Source organism: Muscardinus avellanarius (genome assembly GCF_963383645.1).
Source record: "Muscardinus avellanarius genome assembly, chromosome: 1".
NCBI lineage: Eukaryota > Metazoa > Chordata > Mammalia > Rodentia > Gliridae > Muscardinus > Muscardinus avellanarius.
This window is the reverse complement of record NC_137786.1, coordinates 239,597,671-239,616,203: the sequence shown is the minus strand read 5'-3', so window position 1 is coordinate 239,616,203 and position 18,533 is coordinate 239,597,671. Positions and strand designations below refer to the sequence as shown.

Genomic DNA, 18,533 nt, shown 5'->3' with positions numbered 1-18,533 from the left:
GTACTTGGGAGGCTGAGACAGGAGGATCACAGGTTTGAGGCCAACCTTGGCAACTTAGTGAGATCCTCAACAACTAAGTAAGACAATGTTTCAAATAAAATATATAAAAAAAGGACTGGGGTGTGGCTCAGAGGTAGAATGTCTCTGAGTTCAATACCCAGTACAGAGCCGGGCGTGGTGGCGCATGCTTGTAATCCCTGTGCTTGGGAGGCTGAGACAGGAGGATTGTGCAGGTTCAAAGCCAGCCTCAGCTACTGAGTGAGGCTCTCAGCAACTTAGTGAGACCCTGTTTCCAAATAAAATATAAAAATAAGTCTGGGAGTATAGCCTGGAGGTAGAAAGCCTCTGGGTTCCACCCCCAGTACCACAAAAATAAGAATAAAATACCCAATACAGAGAGAGAGAGAGAGAGAGAGAGAGAGAGAGAGAGAGAGAGAGAGAGAGAGAGAGAGAGAGAAGAGAGAGAGAGAGAGAGAGAGAGAGAGAGAGAGGTGTTTTCAAGATAGAAGACAGAATGATATAAACAGCAGAATGTGGCCAACTTGATTATATGCCCCCAGGGGGACAAAAGGACGGTGGAGCACTGTTAAGAACAGTGTGTGGACAACTTCTGGGACCACCTTTCCAGCTGCGTCATGTCTTGGGGGGGGGGCAGGGAACAGACTGGAGACAGCAAGAAGGGGAGTGAAGTGCATGACCAGAGGCAAGCTGACCCCGGCAGCACCCACGATCCAGGCTCCCACACAACGGAGCAAGAAAGCCCAGGAGCAGAGCTGACCCCGCAGGACTCCTCTGCACCCCCAGCCCACCCTCAGGGGAGGCCACCCCTTCCCATACGCTGTGCCCTGGACGGCCCCTGACCACTCCCTTCTGTTGACCCCATCACCAACAGCCAGTAGGGCTCAGGCCCCCAGGAGAAGACCCCTCCTCAGCCTGGCCTGCAAGTAGTACCCCAGCACATCCACACTCCTCGTCCCTCTGCCCCAGGCGTCCTCCAGCTCCACACCCCTTCTCTTTTCCCCATTTTGTCTGAGCCCCTTTCTTCCTGGGCTCACTGTACCCAGGTTTCCCCAGACTCCCAGGCCAGATGGCGGCATCCCCGGGCCTCCCGCACCTCCCCGGGGCCCGAGCGCCCCCAGCCCCTGCTGCGCTCCTCGCCCCGCGGCCCAGGTGGATGCGCGTCGGGAGGATGCAGCGGGCACACCCGGGCGCGCCCCGCCCCGCGCGCCGCGATTGGCTGCCCGCGGGCTGGCCGGAGCCGATTGGCTGGGGCGGCGCCGGCCCGGTCCACGGTGGGCAGCACCCGGCGTGGATGCTGCTCGGCCCGCCGCGGCCCGGGCGAGCGAGGAGCGGGAGCGGCCGGGGCCACAGGCGCCGCGCGGAGCCGCTCCCGCCGCCCACCGGGCCCGCCGCCCGGGCAGCCGGTCGAGGCCGCAGCCGGGGGCCGCGGGCCGCGGACAAAGGGCCATGCGGGGCCGCGGGCGCTGAGCGCGGCCGGGGATGCGGCGCGGGCCCGGGGGGCCGCGGGGGCGCCCTGAGCGCGGCGGCCGCGATGCCGTGGTTCCCGGTGAAGAAGGTCCGCAAGCAGATGAAGCTGCTGCTGCTGCTGCTGCTGCTGACCTGCGCCGCGTGGCTCACGTACGTGCACCTGAGCCTGGCGCGCCAGGGCCGCGCGCCGCGCCAGCGGCTGGGCTCCGGGCGAGGTACGGCGGGGCGCGGGCCGGGCGGGGGCCCTCCCGCGCGGCTCCCCGCTCGCCGCTTAGGGGGAGGGGCGCGGCGCGGCCGGGGGCGCGTGACGTCAGCAGTGACGAGAGCGACCCCCTCCCGGAGCGTCCCTGACCCGGGCGGACGCTAGGACCTGGGCTGGTCGCTGTAGTGCTGGGTTAACCGTGGGCTCTTAGCGAGATCTCGCCCCGCGCAAGAGTCCCGCCAGGCGTGGCCTTCGCCCACTGCCTGGTTAGTAGTTGCAGGGCCTCAGTTTCTCCATCTGTCGGAGGGCGCCCAGGAGTCCAGTCCCCCGGAGCTCAGGAGTGACCCGTGCAGGCAGAGGGACGCCCTGGGTACACTTGTGACCAGAGATTAGATGCCTGGGCCCCTCTGCGCAGAGTACACCGCGGGGCCTGGTGCTCCCACCCAGAGGGCGACCCACAAACAGCGCTGAGGGCCTGGCGCCCTGTGGGTGGGAGCCGGTGGACTTCTGCAGATGGTGCTCCTTGACACGTGTTTAGGGGGAGAGCTTCCAGCAGGGGAAGGCACTGATGGAAGCCTGGTGGAAGAGGAGGCTGCAAAGAGAGGCCCTGTGCTGGCTGGGGGTGGGGGCAGAAGCCTGTCCAGGCAGGACAGGCCCCAGCAGACTGCCTCTGCCCCTTATCCAGGAGGTGGTGGGCGTGGGGCAGGGGACCCCATACTTCTCCCCTCAGACTCAGAGCAGCAACATTGACTCATGACCCTGGCCCACCCCACCTGTGGGTCCAAAGCTCCTGTTGGGTACCTCTCCTGCCTCCCACCTGCAGAAGGCCGTCTGCTCCTCCTGTGCCTGGACACTTGGCTGCACAGATCCTTTGTCTGTGTAGGGGCCTGGGGCTGGTTACAGTCCCCAAGAGGGTGTGTGGGTTATCCCAACACAGGCCCCTCGCCCTGCCACACCTTGAGAGACCCAGCATTATCCCATCCCTAAAGGAGGCAACCCCAGCAGTCAACAGAAGTTCAGGGTCAGAGCTGACCCAGCAATGCAATGAAACCAGCCCCGCTGTGGTTTTCTTAGCAGCCAAAGGCTCCCCCAGTCTGCCTTCCTGAGCCTCATCTGAGCCCAGCCAGGAGGGGGTGGAGGCGTAGGAGCCCCACTCGTGCAGGTCAGGCCCCTCTGTTCTCACCAGGAGGCTGCTGGGTGGCCCTGGCACCTTCTGCATAGGCGGGAGCTGTTCTGGGTCCTGGAAATTCAAAGCTGTAAGTGGCACTGCCCATAGCAGCCTAGACAGTACAGGTGGTACCAGCCCTGCACACTCAGCTCTAGGCTGAAGCCCATCACCTGGGTGTGTCCAGCAGGCCAGGCCTTGGGCACAGCTGAATATGCCTAAGGCTTCCCTGACTTGAGGGGTGCCCAGCACTGCACAGAGGGGGAGTCCTGGGGAGGGGCAGTGGCCAGTCTGGACACTCACTGTGCTGGGGCTCAGCCTCTGCAGGACAGTGGGCTGGGCCCTCGCTGTGGAAGATTCCCAACACCCCCAGGTGCCGGGGCTTCGCTTGCCCAGCTGCAGGCATCTGGGCCAAGCGTGAGGACTTGTTGAAAGCCCGTTAGTTATTCACCTCACAGCTAGTCAGGGAGGAGTAACTGGGGAAGGACCTGGAAGGAGGAGCAGGTGAGCAGGCATTGCTGGGGTTCCAACAGCAGGAGACCATGGCAGCCCCCCTCCCCCTGAGAAGCAGCCCAGGCCAGTGAGCCGTCTGCGGTGCCTGCACTGGATGCTGTGGTGCACAGTGGGGACGGTAATGGATGTCGGCACGAGGTTTAGCTCTGAAGCAGAGGAACTCCTGGATTGGGTGACCCTAGTGGGAAAACCAGGAAGGACAGAATCAGAGTACATCGAAGCTTTCCCAGGCTCAGATCCTGAGGCTTAGCTGCCCTCCCAGGCCCACAGGCTCCCAGGCCCACAGGAAGAAATCCAGGAAGTGGAGCACTTTGGGTGCAGAGGTGGCCTGTCAAAGGCCTGGGATGGGGCAGGAAGGATGTCTGGCCAGGGTCTCTCCTGGGGATGGTTTTGGTCCAGGATCACCTTGCACCAGGTTCTCTTGCAAATAGGCCAGTATGAGCCTGACGTGGTGGTGCACACTTGTAATCCCAGCATTCGGGAGGCTGAGACAGGAGGATCACGGTTTGCAGACAGCCTCAGCTACTTAGTGAGGCCCTCTGCAACTCAGTGAGACCCTGTTTCAAAATAAAGAATAAGAAGTAGAGCTGGGAGTATAGCTCAGAAGTAGAATGCCCCTGGGTGCCATCCTCAGTACCGAAAAAAAAGAAAAATAGGACAGTATGCCCACCCCTCCTCTGCCCAGGCCGGTCCCACGACTCCTGTGGCCAAGGGGACAGGGGCAAACCTAGCTTAGCCCAGGAGGACAGTGTGGGCTTTCAAACCAACGCCCCTGTAGTAGCCCTCAGCCCGCAGTCCTGGGGAGGGAGGCAGACAGGCGTGCTCCAGCACAGGTGGGGCAGTCTTGAGTCCTGTCTGAGGCAGGGCCCCTCCCTGTATATGCGCGTCCTGCAGAATAGAACCAGCGGGGGTGGGAAAGCTGGTGGAGACTGCCTCTCCGGCTCCCGCCCAGGGGGGACGTGGAAGTAGGCGGGGCTTCTGGGGCCTGAATGAGCAGGAGACACCGCAGCTTATTAGGGGATGGGGGTCCCTGCTAGGGCCACCCCACCTGTTCTGGCCACATGGGGCTCTGGCCTTGGAGAGGGCCGGGCCCCAGACACACCTCACCTGCCACCGCAGATGGCGAGAAGCTGACCGGCGTGACAGAGGGCCGCGGCGTCCGGGCAGTGCCGTCCACGCAGAAGGCAGAGGACTCCAGTGAGAGCCGTGAGGAGGAGCAGGTAGTGAGCAGGGCCCGAGGGAGGAAGGCCTGTGTATGCTCCAGCACAGCAGTCTGGCCTGGGCCACGTCTGGGACGGCGTGGGTGGCCTGCCTGTGCACTGGCATGTCACGTAGGGGCCACATGTCTGCCTGGGAGGTGCGGTGAAGGGATCGGGGTGAGTGGGGTTGGAATTTGCTCAGCTGCATCCCCGGGTGTACTCAGGGTGAGGTGGTTAGGTGTGAAGCGTGTGCCTGGTCCTCTCTTGCAGCCCGGGGACGCGAACATGCTTCCCGGAGGGCCTGGGAGGCCGCCCCCGCCCAACCTTACCCACCACACGCCGCCCTGGCGGGAGGAGGTGAGCTCTGCTGGGCTGTGCAGCTGGGGGGCAGGGCGGGGTGGGGCTGTGCAGCTGAAGCCCCTCCCTCCCCAGTACAAGGGGCAGGTGAACCTGCACGTGTTTGAGGACTGGTGTGGGGGCGCCGTGGGCCACCTGCGGAGGAACCTACACTTCCCGCTCTTCCCACATGTGAGTCCCAGAGAGGGGGCGGGGAGGGTGGCCAGCAAGCCATGGCCATCAGCGGCAGCGGTCGCTGTCTCCCCAGACTCGCACCACCGTAAAGAAGTTAGCTGTGTCCCCCAAGTGGAAGAACTATGGCCTCCGGATCTTTGGCTTCATCCACCCAGCCAGAGATGGTGAGGGAGGGCATGTTGGGGGAGGGGCCTCAGAAGGGCCTGCCCCTGAGCCCCTGTCCCCGGACTAGGTGATGTACAGTTCTCCGTGGCTTCTGACGACAACTCTGAGTTCTGGCTGAGCCTGGATGAGAGCCCAGCAGCCGCCCAGCTTGTGGCCTTCGTGGGCAAGGTACCTGACCCCAGGCCCTGCCCTCCCCCACTTGCATCCAAGGCCTCCTGCAGCCTCTTGGGAATAGGGGCTGGATGGGTCTGGGGCCCCAAGGAGAGGGTGAATCCCCTGCCCCTACTGTATTACCCCCCCAGACCGGCTCTGAATGGACGGCGCCTGGAGAATTCACCAAGTTCAGCTCCCAGGTGTCCAGGCCTCGGCGGTGAGTAACTGTGTACAAGCATTCGTGTGTATGTACACATGCACTGGTGGGTGCAGGGGAGGCTGGCTGATGTTACCTTGCCTGTGCACCCCTGCACACAGTGTTCGGCACCATACTGGCCTACCTGAGGACGTCCCTGGGAACACACAGGCTGTCTGGCCTTCTCTGGGGTCTCTGAACGCTCAGGGTTCCCGGGTACGGTGGGGACGACCCCTGACTCCCCCGATCCACAGGCTCATGGCCTCCCGGAGGTACTACTTTGAACTGCTTCACAAACAGGACGACCGGGGTTCCGACCACGTGGAAGTAGGCGTGAGTGTCCAGACCCCAGACCCCTCACAGCTTCCCACAGGACTGCTTCAATATGTCCCCACTCCGAGGGATCCAGGCTAGGCACAGCTGATGCTCAGGGGCATGGCCATGGCCAGGAGGGTCTGCGGCACCCCCTGGGGATGCAGAGGGACTTCACCAAAGAGCGACCCTGTACCCTGAAGACGTGGAGAGGAGAGGGTTTGGGGTGAGACGTGCAGGTGGGAAGTGCAGAGGGTAAACTCCAGACCTGGGGAACAGACCCCTGCCTTCCAGCATTTTCAGAGACCCCAAGGGGTCTGGTGGCCAGATCGGCCTGGCCAGTGCTACAGTGCCATGCTGGACAGCTCATGCTGTCCTGAGAATGAGGCAGCAGGCTCTGTGCTCCAGGAAAACCCTCCGGCCACCATGGAGAGAGGTGGGGGCAGAGGATGAGCTCAGATGACCTGGGAGGCGGGGAGGGAGTTCACAGTAAGAAGGGCCTGAGCCCTGGCTACGGGGCACAGTGGTGAGTTCCTGGACGTCACATGTGTCTGGGGCTGGGGTGACGCTAGAGAAGCTGATGGAGCTGGTAAGAGGGCTCAGAATCAGCTGGGAACAGAAGAGCCCAGGTCAGCCCCCAGGAACCTGGAGACCTCAACCTGTGGGATTGAACAGGGCCGCCTCTGCAAAGGAGATTCAGAAAGCGGGGTGGGAGGGCACGGAGAGGGGAGTCTAGCCAGAGTGCTGAGTCTAGCCCTTCCACAGCCAGCAGTGACCTCATGGGGGCACTGTTTGCAGCCCTATTTGTGAAGGCCTCCCAGCAAGGAAGGCCAGAGGGAGCTGGGCCACACTTTCCCCTAGGGCCTCTCAGCCTTTGGGATCCAGGACCCCCGTCCCCTCTAGCCTTCAGTGCTTCCTGTGTCCTCTGAGTGACTGCCCCCACTGGTCCCCCACCCCTGCCAGGGAGGACCTTACTCCCTGGACTCAGCCTCTCTCCTGTCCCCAACCGCAGTGGCGCGCTTTCCTGCCTGGCCTGAAGTTTGAAGTCATCGGCTCCGCTCACATCTCGCTGTACACAGGTGCAGGGCTAGTACCTCTTGTGGGCAAGGACGGCCTCAGGACGGGTGGGTTCCAGGTGTGGCATACATCCTTCTGCCCCCAGATGAGTCCTCTCTGAAGATGGACCACGTGGCCCATGTGCCCCAGTCTCCTGCCAGCCATGTGGGAGGGTACCTGCCCCAAGAGGAGCCAAGCGCCGACATGCTGCGGCCGGACCCCAGGGACACCTTCTTCCTCAGTGAGAAGGGGCCCACAAGGAATGAGGGTGGGGGCCGGGCCAGGCCGCAGGGTGACCTCCCCTCCCGCAGCCCCTCGGATGGAGCCTTCGAGTCTGGAGGACGTGCTGGAGCCCTGTGCCTACGCCCCCACCTACGTCCTCAAGGACTTTCCCATCGCCAGATACCAGGGCCTGCAGTTCGTAAGTGCCTTGCTGCGACTGCCCGAGGCCCAGCTCCTCCTGCGTTCCCGGCCCGGCCTAAGCCCTCGGCTTGTCCCCAGGTGTATCTGTCTTTCGTCTATCCCAACGACTACACCCGCCTCACTCACATGGAGACTGACAACAAGTGCTTCTACCGGGAGTCGCCCCTGTACCTGGAAAGGTGGGTGGGTGGGTCCCGCGAGGAGCAGGGAGGGGCCTTGCAGGGAGGGCCTCTGACGCCCAGCCCACCCCAGGTTTGGGTTCTATAAGTACATGAAGATGGACAAGGAGGAGGGGGAGGACGATGAAGAGGATGAGGTGCAGCGCCGTGCCTTCCTCTTCCTCAACCCAGACGGTGAGTAGCTCCCAGCGCCCCGCGCCCCCAGCTTGCCCCCTGGGTGCACCTGGCTTATCCCCACTTTCCTGCAGACTTCCTGGCGGACGAGGAAGAAGGGGAGCTGCTGGACAGCCTGGAGCCCACCGAAGCATCCCTGCCACAGATGGGCCGCAAGCCTCCGGCCCTGGCCGGCCACACTGAGCCAGCAGCCACCCCCACCCTGCCGACACCACCTGGCCCCCTGGATGAGCAGACCCCCAGGCGCTCCCGGGCCCTGAGCTGGGCTGCTGGGGCTGCCCGCCCCCTGCCCCTCTTTTTGGGCCGGGCTCCAAGGCCACCCTCCAAGGTGTATGTGACGAGGGTGCGGCCGGGACAGCGGGTTTCCCCGCGGGCACCGCGCAGCCCACCTTGGCCTCCCTTTCCAGGAGTCTTCCTGCACCCCAGACCCCTGCCCAGAGTACAGCTGCGGGCACCCCCACGCCCACCACGGCCCCAAGGCCGCAGGACCAGCAGCCCCCAGGCCACAGAGCCTCGGCCTCCAGCCCGGGCGCAGGCCACCCAGGGGGGCCGGGAGGGCCAGGCGCGTGCCACAGGACTGGCGGCGCCAAGGGCAGACGTGAACTCATCACTGGAAGCGCAACCCGTGACCTCTTTCCTGACCTTGTCCCAGGTGTCCAGGCCGCAGCTGCCTGGGGAGGGTGAGGAGGAGGAAGAGGAGGAGGATGGGGAGGAGGGGGCCCCAGGGGATGAGGCTGCATCAGAGGACAGTGAGGAGGAGGCTGCCGGGCCAGCGCTGGGCCGCTGGCGGGAGGACGCCATCGACTGGCAGCGCACCTTCAGCGTGGGTGCCGTGGACTTCGAGCTGCTGCGCTCTGACTGGAACGACCTCCGCTGCAATGTGTCGGGGAACCTGCAGCTGCCCGAGACTGAGGCGGTGGACGTGGTAGCCCAGTACATGGAGCGTCTCAATGCGCGCCATGCGGGGTATGAGGTGTGGGAGAGGGGTAGTGGTCTCTGGGGACTCTCAGACCTCCCCCAGCTCGGCAGTGTTGAGCTCAGGAGCAGACATGCTCAGCCCTAGGCACACCCAAGCAAACCCCAACCCGGGCTCCCTCCTGCTCGGGGACCATGTCCACGTTGGGCCCCCCCGGGCTCCCACCCACAGCTGTCTCCCATATTCCTGTCCTCCAAGCCCCATGTTGGTCACCTTCAACCTGGATCCAAGGATGAATCCAAGCTGCAGGGGTTCGTAGTCCGTCTCAGACAGATGCTGGGCAAGCAGCCCCTTCTAGGGGCCAGACACCAAGAGTCAGGCTGAGGACCCCGAGGCCCCTCCCCTCCCTGCACAGCACTACAGGGTCTTCACCAGAGCTCTGGCCCCAGGAATCCAGGTTGTCTTGAGCCCGGGTGGGACACCTGTTTGTCCTCTGAGGAGTCTCGGAGCCGCCCTGTGTGATGACATTCTTGAGGGAGAGGTCTCCATAGGCCAGTGTGGGTAGGCGAAAATGAAGACACAGGCATGATGCAGGAAAGGTTTGGGGCGGGCCAGGCTGGGCCAGGAGCTGTGCATAGGTGCTCCCTGGAGGGCACGAGCCTGGCCCGGGCTGTGACGAGCTGGCCCTGACCTCTGGCGTCACGGCTTGGGGGCGGCACTTGGTCCTGGTGACTGGGTGGACAGCCTGCCCTTGCTCTAGCTTCCTGAGAGCAGGGAATGAGGGGCCTGTCCAGCCCAGGTGGCCACAGCTGTGGCCGCACTTTTGCCATTTGGGTGCAACGGCGTGGCTGGCCCCAAAGAGGACCGAGGCATTTGTGACAGAGGTCCCTGCTTTGGGAGAGCAGGGAGTGGAAGGAGTTGAAGGGAGTCTTGACCCCAGAGCTCATGCTGGTGGGCTCCCAAGGCAGGGCAACTGGCCCCCTGGGGAGGCAGTGGAGAGCAGGGGGCAGGCTGACAGGTGCGGCAGAGGAAGGGAGAGGGCCCTGGGGAGGCCCCAGCTCCCTCCACCCGCAGATCCTGGCCTCTCAGGAGGGTCGGGGCAGACATCTGGGAGGCCTCTGGGTGTGGGCTGCCCTCCTGTCCTCCTGTCTACCCCGGGCAGGGAGACTCCGGGTCAGCCTGCCTCCAGGTGCCCCTGGGCGGGGCGGGCATGGAGGTGCAGCCCTGACCCGCCCGCCCCGCCTGGCAGGCGCTTCGCCCTTCTGCGCATCGTGAATGTGGAGAAGCGCCGGGACTCGGCGCGGGGAAGCCGCTTCCTGCTGGAGCTGGAGCTGCAGGAACGAGGGGGCGGCCGCCGGCGCCTGTCGGAGTACGTCTTCCTGCCACTGCCTGGGGCCCGCGTCGGGGACGCGGATGGAGAGAGTCCTGATCCCCCTCCAGCCGCCTCCGCGCGCCCTGACGGCCGCCCAGAGCTGTGCCGGCCGCTGCGCCTGGCCTGGCGCCAGGATGTCATGGTGCACTTCATTGTGCCAGGTGCGGGCGCCTGGGTCGCAGCGGGCCGGCGGGCGATGCTGAGGATTGGGGTCGGGGACGAGGGGCCTCGGAGTTGGGTGGGCTCAGAGGCACCCCCTCTTCCAGTAAAGAACCAGGCGCGCTGGGTGGTGCAGTTTCTGGCAGACATGGCGGCGTTGCACGCGCGCACCGGAGACTCGCACTTCAGCGTCATCTTGGTGGACTTTGAGAGTGAGGACATGGACGTGGAGCAGGCGCTGCGTGTGGCACGGCTGCCACGGTAATGGATCCCCTGCGTCACTTTTCCTCCCCTGTGTGGTTTCTTGACCCCACTTCAAGATCCATGCCTGTGACCCCACCACCCGCAGGTACCAGTACCTGAGACGGAGTGGGAACTTCGAGCGCTCTGCTGGGCTGCAGGCTGGAGTGGACGCAGTGGAGGTGCCAGGGCCGGGCGGGCTTGGGGGAGTGAGACGGGTGCCTGGGGGGCAGAGGGTGGACTCAGGCCTGCTCCCGCCCTCCAGGACCCCAGCAGCATCGTGTTCCTCTGTGATCTGCACATCCACTTCCCAGCCAACATCCTGGATGGCATCCGCAAGCACTGCGTGGAGGGCACGCTGGCCTTTGCACCTGTGGTCATGCGGCTGGGCTGCGGGAGCTCCCCACACAATCCCCACGGTAAGGCCCCGCCACCAGGAATGCCAGGGGCCCCACCAACCAACAGGGCAGAAGCCAGAGGCCTCTCCCACTCCACCCTGTGCCCCCGTGATGCCCAAACTCAGAACCCCAGTGTCATCCCAGAGCCCTAAGAACCTCACCCCGTGCCCCACAGTCATGCCTAGTGCTCCTGGGCGATGACCAGCACCAGAGGGCGATTTTGAGTGTCCCAGAGAGATGGGACCCTATACCAGTCCCCCCCACCCCCAAGGCCTCCTGGATGCTCGAGAGAGCAAGCGGCAGAACCTGCTTTCTGAAGATATGGTACCTCCACCTCAGGTTACTGGGAAGTCAACGGCTTTGGCCTCTTTGGGATCTACAAATCTGACTTTGACCGCGTGGGAGGAATGAACACGGAGGAGTTCCGGGACCAGTGGGGGGGCGAGGACTGGGAGCTCCTGGACAGGTGACTGCCCCCAGGCTGGGGTGTCCATCCTCCTCCAGAGGGTGGGAGTGCAGGGCTCCACATCTGAGAGCACTGTGCCCTCCTCCCCATCTTGCAGGTGCCTGAAGATCCCTATACCTCCCCACTCCCTGGAATCCCACCCCACCTTCCCAGGGCCCTGCAGGCAGGCCAGCCTGGACCCACAGCCCCTGAGCCAGGGTGCTGACCCTGCCCCCCTCCCCAGGATCCTGCAGGCAGGCCAGCCTGGACCCACAGCCCCTGAGCCAGGGTGCTGACCCTGCCCCCCTCCCCAGGGTCCTGCAGGCAGGCCAGCCTGGACCCACAGCCCCTGTATCAGGGTGCTGACCCTGCCCCCCTCCCCAGGGTCCTGCAGGCAGGCCAGCCTGGACCCACAGCCCCTGAGCCAGGGTGCTGACCCTGCCCCCCTCCCCAGGGTCCTGCAGGCAGGGCTGGAGGTCGAGCGGCTCCGACTACGGAACTTCTTCCACCACTTCCACTCCAAGAGGGGCATGTGGGGCACCCGCAGCCGGAAGGGCTCCCCGGCAGAGCGGTCTTGAGGACGTCCTGCGGCACGCCACCTGAGGGCCGTGCTCTGAGCCCGGGCACAGCACAGCACTGCCGGTGCCAGTCCCTCCACCCACCAAGGCCCCACGGCCCTCCCCAGGGATGCAGGCAGCGCAGGTTGGGCCAGGCCACCTCGGTCCCCACAGTCCACGATGATTTCTGTGAAATTTTCCATAGCAATGACATTGTTTTCAAGATTTCCAAGAGTTCTGTCTGTTCTGTTTTTTATTCAGAATGAAATGAAATATTTTTTTTAGTTCTGACTTGTGCTCTGACTTGTTCTCTGGGGAGGCGGAGCCCAACCCGGGTGGCCCTGGGCACTGCCACTGGCTCAGTACCGCTCTTGGACCCCTGCCCGCCCTTGGCTTGCATGTGGGATTCAGATTTCTTCTTTAACACCTATTTCCTGTGCAAGGATAGACAGTGGGTCCCCTGCACAGGGAAAAGGGGCAGCAGCCATCTCAGTTCTCTTCCCTCTGGAGAGGGACTGTGTGTGAGTCCCTTCCTAATCTTCCTCTAGGTGGGGAGCACAGGAGTCGGGGAGGACCCCAGGTTGCCCAAAAGAGAAAGCCCAACTCATGTTGGAGGTGTAGCTCCGTAGGAGAGCACACACAAGCCCAAGACCCTGGGTCCAAGTCACAGCACTGCAAAATAAAGCAAAACCCCAAACCAAGCCGGGCGTGGTGGCGCACACTTGTAATCCCAGCATTCGGGAAGCTGAAACAGGAGGATCGCAGTTCACAGACAGCCTCAGCTACTTAGTGAGGCCCTTTGCAACTCAGTGAGATCCTGATTCAAAATAAAGAATAAAAAAAAAAAATTGGGCTGGGGGTGTAGCTCAGAGGTAGAATGCCCCTGGGTTCCATCCCCAGTACCATAAAAAAAAAAATTTTTTTTTGAGGTGCTCTTTCGACCTTTGCCACTGTCAGGACTGACACAGAGGCTGCACAGCATCAGCCCTCCCCCCACTCTCTGCCCTTGGGCGTCGGAGCTCCAGGCTCTGTCTGTGTCCAGGTCCCGTGTGAATTCCTTACGGCTGTGCAACACATCACCACAAACACAAGAGCTCAAACAAGAGGAATTCATCCTACAGTTCTCAGATCTGAATTCTAAAATCATGGCTGGGCAGGCTGCTTCCTCTGGAAACTAGAGGGCTCTCTCCTTACCTTTTCCAACTGGACTTCTAGGCCCATGCCCCCATCTTCAAAACAAGCAGTTTGGCAGCTGGTGTGGACAGTGTGTGTGTGTGTGTGTGTGTGTGTGTCTGTCTGTCTGTCTGTTAGGCTATTTCTTTCTGTGTCTCTCTGTATGACTCTCTTCTGCCTCTGTCTCCATGAACTCTGACTCTTGCTCCTCCTATAGGGACCCAGTGATCACCGGGGTCACCCAAGTAACCCAGGATACCCTCCCCTCTGAACACCCTTTTCTTCGTGTCACCTGCCATACAAGTCCCTTGTGCCTTGCAGATTAGGGGTCAGGGTGTGGCATCTTTGGGGCCCCTCTTCTGTCTCCCCTCACTCACTGCTTCAGTCAGCTTTTTTGTTGTGATGACCAAACGCCTGACAAGCACTACTTAGAGGAAGTCGGGTTGATTTTCGGGCTCACGAGTGCAGAGCTGTCAGTCCACAGCAGTGGCTCCAAGGCAGACGCCATGATTGCAGGACTTTAGAGGATGGTGGAGGAGGAAAATCCACACTCAGCTCATGGCAGAGGGAAGAAGAGAGGGAAGGAGAGAAGGAGGGAAGAGGATGGAATTGGCTAGGAACCGCTAGTCCCTGGCTATGCCTCAGGGACCTACACCCCCAGCATGTCCCGCCTCTGAACTTGGCTGCACTGCCAACACATGAGGTTTGGAGGATGTTTTTGTAGTACTGGGGATGGAACCCAGGGGCATTCTACCTCCAAGCTACACGCTCAGCCCTATTTTTTATTCTTTATTTTGAAACAGGGTCTCACTGAGTTGGGGAGGTCCTCACGCAAGCTGAGGTTGTCTGTGAACCACGATCCTGCTATCTCAGCCTCCTGAATGCTGGGATTGCAAGCATACACCACCATGCCCAGCTCTAAGCGACATTTTAAATCTACCCTAACTTTCACTTTGGTGGAAGGCAGCAGGTCTGCCCAGCATCCTTTGAGATTTGGCCACATTGCAGCCCTGAGTCACACCTCAGCAGAATACAGAACAATCTGAAAGATGAAGGGAAAGGAGGACCCAGGCAAGCACTCCTGATGCCGAGAGGACTCTCAAGGTGGCACTGCAGCCCTCAGAGGCAGATGCTGGCAGCCCTCAGGGGCAGCCCTCAGAGGCAGGTGCTGGCAGACAGCAAGTGTCTGTAGAGGGACCTCACGGGTACAGAGGACCCTGGGGCAGAGCAGCCAGCCCACTTCAGACTCATGGGCTCACCTGGCAATCCCAGGTGCCCATATTTCCCCTCTTCCCCAATACCTAGTTCAGACCAATTGCTTCCACACCCAGATATTTGATAACAAGAAAAGTAGTGGATTTAAGAATACATGCTACCCACGGGGGAGAGGAAAGATGAGGAGTGGAGGAGAAGAGGTATAAGCAATGCACAGGTGGGGCACACACAGTGCTGTCTTGGAAGCAGAAAGAAAAGTCAAGCAAGCCAGGCATGGTGGCACATGCTTGTAATCACAGTACTTGGGAGGCTGAGACAGGAGGATCGCAGCTTCAAAGCCAGCTTTGGCAATATAGTGAGGCTCTCAAAAATCTACTGAGACCCTGCTTCCAAATAAAGAAATAAAATCAAGCTAGGGGTGTAGCTTGCAGGTAGATGCCTTTAGGTTTAATCCTCAGTACAAAAAAAAAAAAAAAGGAAAAGGAAAGTCAGGCAAAATTCCATGCAATGTGTATGATGCAACGTATTTAAGAACAATTTATTGAGCACCCACTTTGTGTCAGACCTGTTCTTGGAGACCTCAGTGCTGGTGTGGGATAGGAAGCACACCCAAAACACAATGTCTGGGTGGGCTGCTGGCACCAAAGAGAGGCTGGAAGTGGAGGCAGGCTGTGTCTGTAAACACCTGGTCAGAGCAGCCAGCCTGCGGCTAAGCCCAGCCCTGGAAGGGGTTAGCCAGCATGTAAAATGTTTTTGTTTTTGTTTTGTGGTACTGGGGATTGAATCCAGAGGTATTTGACCTACAAGTTATACCTCCAACCTGATTTTATTTTTTATTTGGAAACAGGGTCTCACTAAGTTGCTGAAGCTGGCTTCAAACCTGCGATCTGCCTGTCTCAGCCTCCCAAGTACTGGGATTACAAGCATGCGCTAACACGCCTGGCTACTTGAAATGTTTTAAAAGCAGTGATTAAGCCGGGCGTGGTGGCGCATGCTTGTCATCCCCGCGCTTGGGAGGCAGAGACAGGAGGATCGCGCAGGTTTAAAGCCAGCCGCGCGCGCTGGTTTAGGAGACCCTGTTTCCAAATAAAAATGTAAAAATAGGTCTGGGAGTGTAGCCCGGAGGTAGAAGGGCTTCCAGGAACCCCAGTACCACCAAAATAATAATAATAAAAAATAAAATAAAATAAAAGCAGTGATGAAAACAGTGGAGATAAGAGTTGTCTGACAGCACTTGGGAAGGAGGTGAGAGAGAAATAAAACCTTTACAGAAGTCAAAACCATGTTAACAGTTTCAAAACCTAAGACTAGCTATTGTTGGAAACTCAGTGAGGGACACAGGAGACAAACCTGAAAAAAAGCACAAAGAATAAAATGGAAAATAACAGATAAAAGTGTCCTGTGAGCCGGGCACAGCAATCCCAGTACCTGGGAGGTGAGACTAGAGGATCTCAGGATTGAGGCCAGCCTCAGCACGTTATCAACATCCTCAGCAACTCTGTGAGATGCTGTTTCAAAATAAAAATAAACAGATCCGAGAGTGTAGCTCAGGAGTAGAACTACTCTGGGTTCAATCCCGAGAACTTAAAAAAAAAAAAAAAATGACCAGCAAGAAAGCTCAATACAGAAGAGACCAAGAGAAAAAAAATAGAAGAAAATAAAAACCTGTAAATGATATAGCAGAAGAAAACCTTTTTTTTTTTTTTTTATTGATACTGGGAACCAAGGAGCCTTCTACCTCTGAGCTACACTCCAGCCATTTCTGTTTGTGTGTTTTGAAAAAAAGGTTTCTTTTCTTTCTTTCTTTCTTTCTTCCTTTCTTTCTTTCTTTCTTTCTTTTTTTTTCAGTACTGGGAATGGAACCCAGGGGCATTCTAACTCTGAGCTACACCCTCAGCCCTATTTTTTATTCTTTATTTTAAAACAGGGTCTCACTGAGTTGCAAAGGACCTCACTAAGTAGCTGAGGCTGTCCACGAACCGTGATCCTCCTGTCTCAGCCTCCCGAGTGCTGGGATGACAAGCATGCCCCACCACGCCCAGCTCAAGGTTTCTCTTTTTGTGTGTGGTGCTAGTGATTAAACACAGGAGCATTCTACCTCTGAAATACACCCCCAGCCCTATTTTATTTTTTTTATTTGGAAGCAGGGTCTTGCTAAGCATCCAAGAACCTCTCTAAATTGCCGAGGCTGGCTTCAAACCTGCACTCCTCCTGTCTCAGCCTCCAAGTACTGGGATTGCTAGTGTGCATCAGCTCCAGTTAGAAGAAAACATTTCTCAAGTACTTTCCAGAATCTCTAAAAACACCACGCCACAAAGTGAGTCCGTGCGTATGCAAATAAAGCCACTGGGCTTCCAGGTGAGACACCAGTGGCCTCAGATGGGGTGATGGGTGGCCCTGCTACGTGGATGGGGAAGGGGGACTCCAGCTGGGGAGCTCAGCAAAACATCTGCCAAGTGCAGAGGGAAAGAGGGAACCCAGAGAGGCGCCAGCTGGGCTGCTGCTGGAATGCCCACGGGCCAGAGTTAGGAAAGGATTCCTGGGGACAGAAGAGCCGTCTTCAAGCCAGACGGAAGCTAAACTGCTGAGAGAAGGCAGACCGCCCAGGAGAGGAGGACCGGCCGTAGCTTGTGGTCAGGCGCAGCAAGGGGAGCACCGAGGTCTCCACGCCCCTCCTCCTGCCCTCCAGCTGCTGGCTCTGCTGCCACTCAGGCCCAGAAACATCTCTAGACACCCTGATTGCTCTGTGACTCCTGGAAACTCAGTTTGCTTCTGGAGCCTCCGTTTCCCTGCCTGTAAAGTGGAGGAGATCGCAGGCCCACGCCCCTGGGGCTCCTAGAGGATAAGGACAGTGTGCTCAGCCCATTCTTGCTTCTCTGGGGCCAGCATCAGCGGCACTCCTGTGTTGACCTCTCATCCTAGGTGACCCCAGAGTTCTGTCCCACTCAGCTGCCACCCTGGGGGCCAGGCCAGCCACTGTCCCTCCTTCCCTCGCCCTCTTTAATTCCATCTTACAAGGCTGAGCTCCCTACACCACTCCTGGACCGCTGCCCACCCCCTACCCTCTGCCCACAGGCTCAGCCACTGGGCCCTGTCACTCTGTGGCTTTGGGATCAGTTTCTCTTTGGGGTCTCTGGCCTGGCAGGCAGCCCTGTTTGCGAATAGCAGCAGACCAGGAGCCCAGAGGGAAGCCCTGCCTGTTGCCTGGCACACTTGCTCCAAAGGTATCACCTGGAGCTCAAAAGTGCACTTCCATCAGCCAGGCATGGTGGCGCACGCTTGTGATCACAGCATTTGGGAGGCTGAGACCAGAGGATCGCAGTTCACGGACAGCCTCAGCTACTTAGTGAGGCCCTCTGCAACTTAGTGAGACCCTGTTTCAAATAAAGAATTAAAAAGCCGGGCATGAAGCCGGCACACGCTTGTAATCCCAGCATTTGGGAGGCTGAGACCGGAGGATCGCAGTTTGCAGCCAGCCTCAGCTACTTAGTGAGCCCCTCTGCAATTCAGTGAGACCCAGTTTCAAAATAAAGAATAAAAAAAAAAAATAGAGCAGGGGGTGTAGCTCGGAAGTCAAATACCCCTGGGTTCCATCCCCAGACCTGCAAAAAAAAAAAAAAAAAGCCAGGCATTGTGGTGCACACTTGTAATCCTGGCGCTTGGGAGGCTGAGACAGGAGGATCACATAGGTTTGAAGCCAGCCTCAGCTACTTAGTGAGGCTCTCAGCAACTTAGTGAGACCCTGTTTCCAAATAAAGTATAAAAAATAGGTCTGGGATATAGCCCGGAGGTAGAAAAGCCCTAGTACCACCAAAAATAAATAAATTAATTAATTAATATAAAAACATGGGGCAGGGGGTGTAGCTCGGAGGTCAAATGCCCCTAAGTTCCATCCCCAGACCTGCCCAAAAAAAAAAAAAAAGAGCACTTCCATCAACAGTGCACCCCGTGGCGCGATGGAGGGCAGGTGGGCGGATGTGCACCCTGCATGCCTGAGAGGATCCGTCCTGGAGCGACCAGGACCCACATGCCTCACTACCTCCCACCCCAGCCTGAGAGACTGTACGGCACACTACACACTACACACAATCCCCAGACTGGGAGGCGCCACAGGACCTACGGGCGAGTCCAGGCAGGCTCCGTGGAGGAGGCAGGCCACTGGCGAACTTTGCAGATCCCAGACCGCAGGATGTCGCCCGGTTTGCCAGCATGGGTGCTGTGATGGGCCTTAGGAACTGGAAGCACCAGGACACAGGCCTCAGGGGCCAGGAGCCCTGTGGCTACGTCCCTGCTCCAGTCCAT

General features: G+C 59.6%; 1 protein-coding gene across 1 annotated transcript; it reads left to right on the top strand.

Annotated features, from left to right (window-relative positions):
* Nucleotides 1-1,421: 1,421 nt before the first annotated feature.
* B4GALNT4 (beta-1,4-N-acetyl-galactosaminyltransferase 4) lies at nucleotides 1,422-11,864 on the top strand (the record flags this gene model as incomplete). The annotated part of the gene is made up of 20 exons (XM_080715956.1): nucleotides 1,422-1,703; nucleotides 4,488-4,591; nucleotides 4,838-4,924; nucleotides 5,000-5,095; nucleotides 5,172-5,262; nucleotides 5,331-5,431; nucleotides 5,566-5,633; nucleotides 5,867-5,945; nucleotides 6,937-7,003; nucleotides 7,087-7,221; nucleotides 7,292-7,401; nucleotides 7,482-7,582; nucleotides 7,656-7,756; nucleotides 7,831-8,722; nucleotides 9,922-10,205; nucleotides 10,311-10,464; nucleotides 10,553-10,625; nucleotides 10,709-10,862; nucleotides 11,181-11,307; nucleotides 11,741-11,864. Exons 1-20 carry the CDS (start codon nucleotides 1,553-1,555, stop codon nucleotides 11,862-11,864), a joined length of 3,099 nt encoding a protein of 1,032 aa, XP_080572082.1. The 5' UTR covers nucleotides 1,422-1,552.
* Between the last annotated feature and the right edge of the window lie 6,669 nt (nucleotides 11,865-18,533).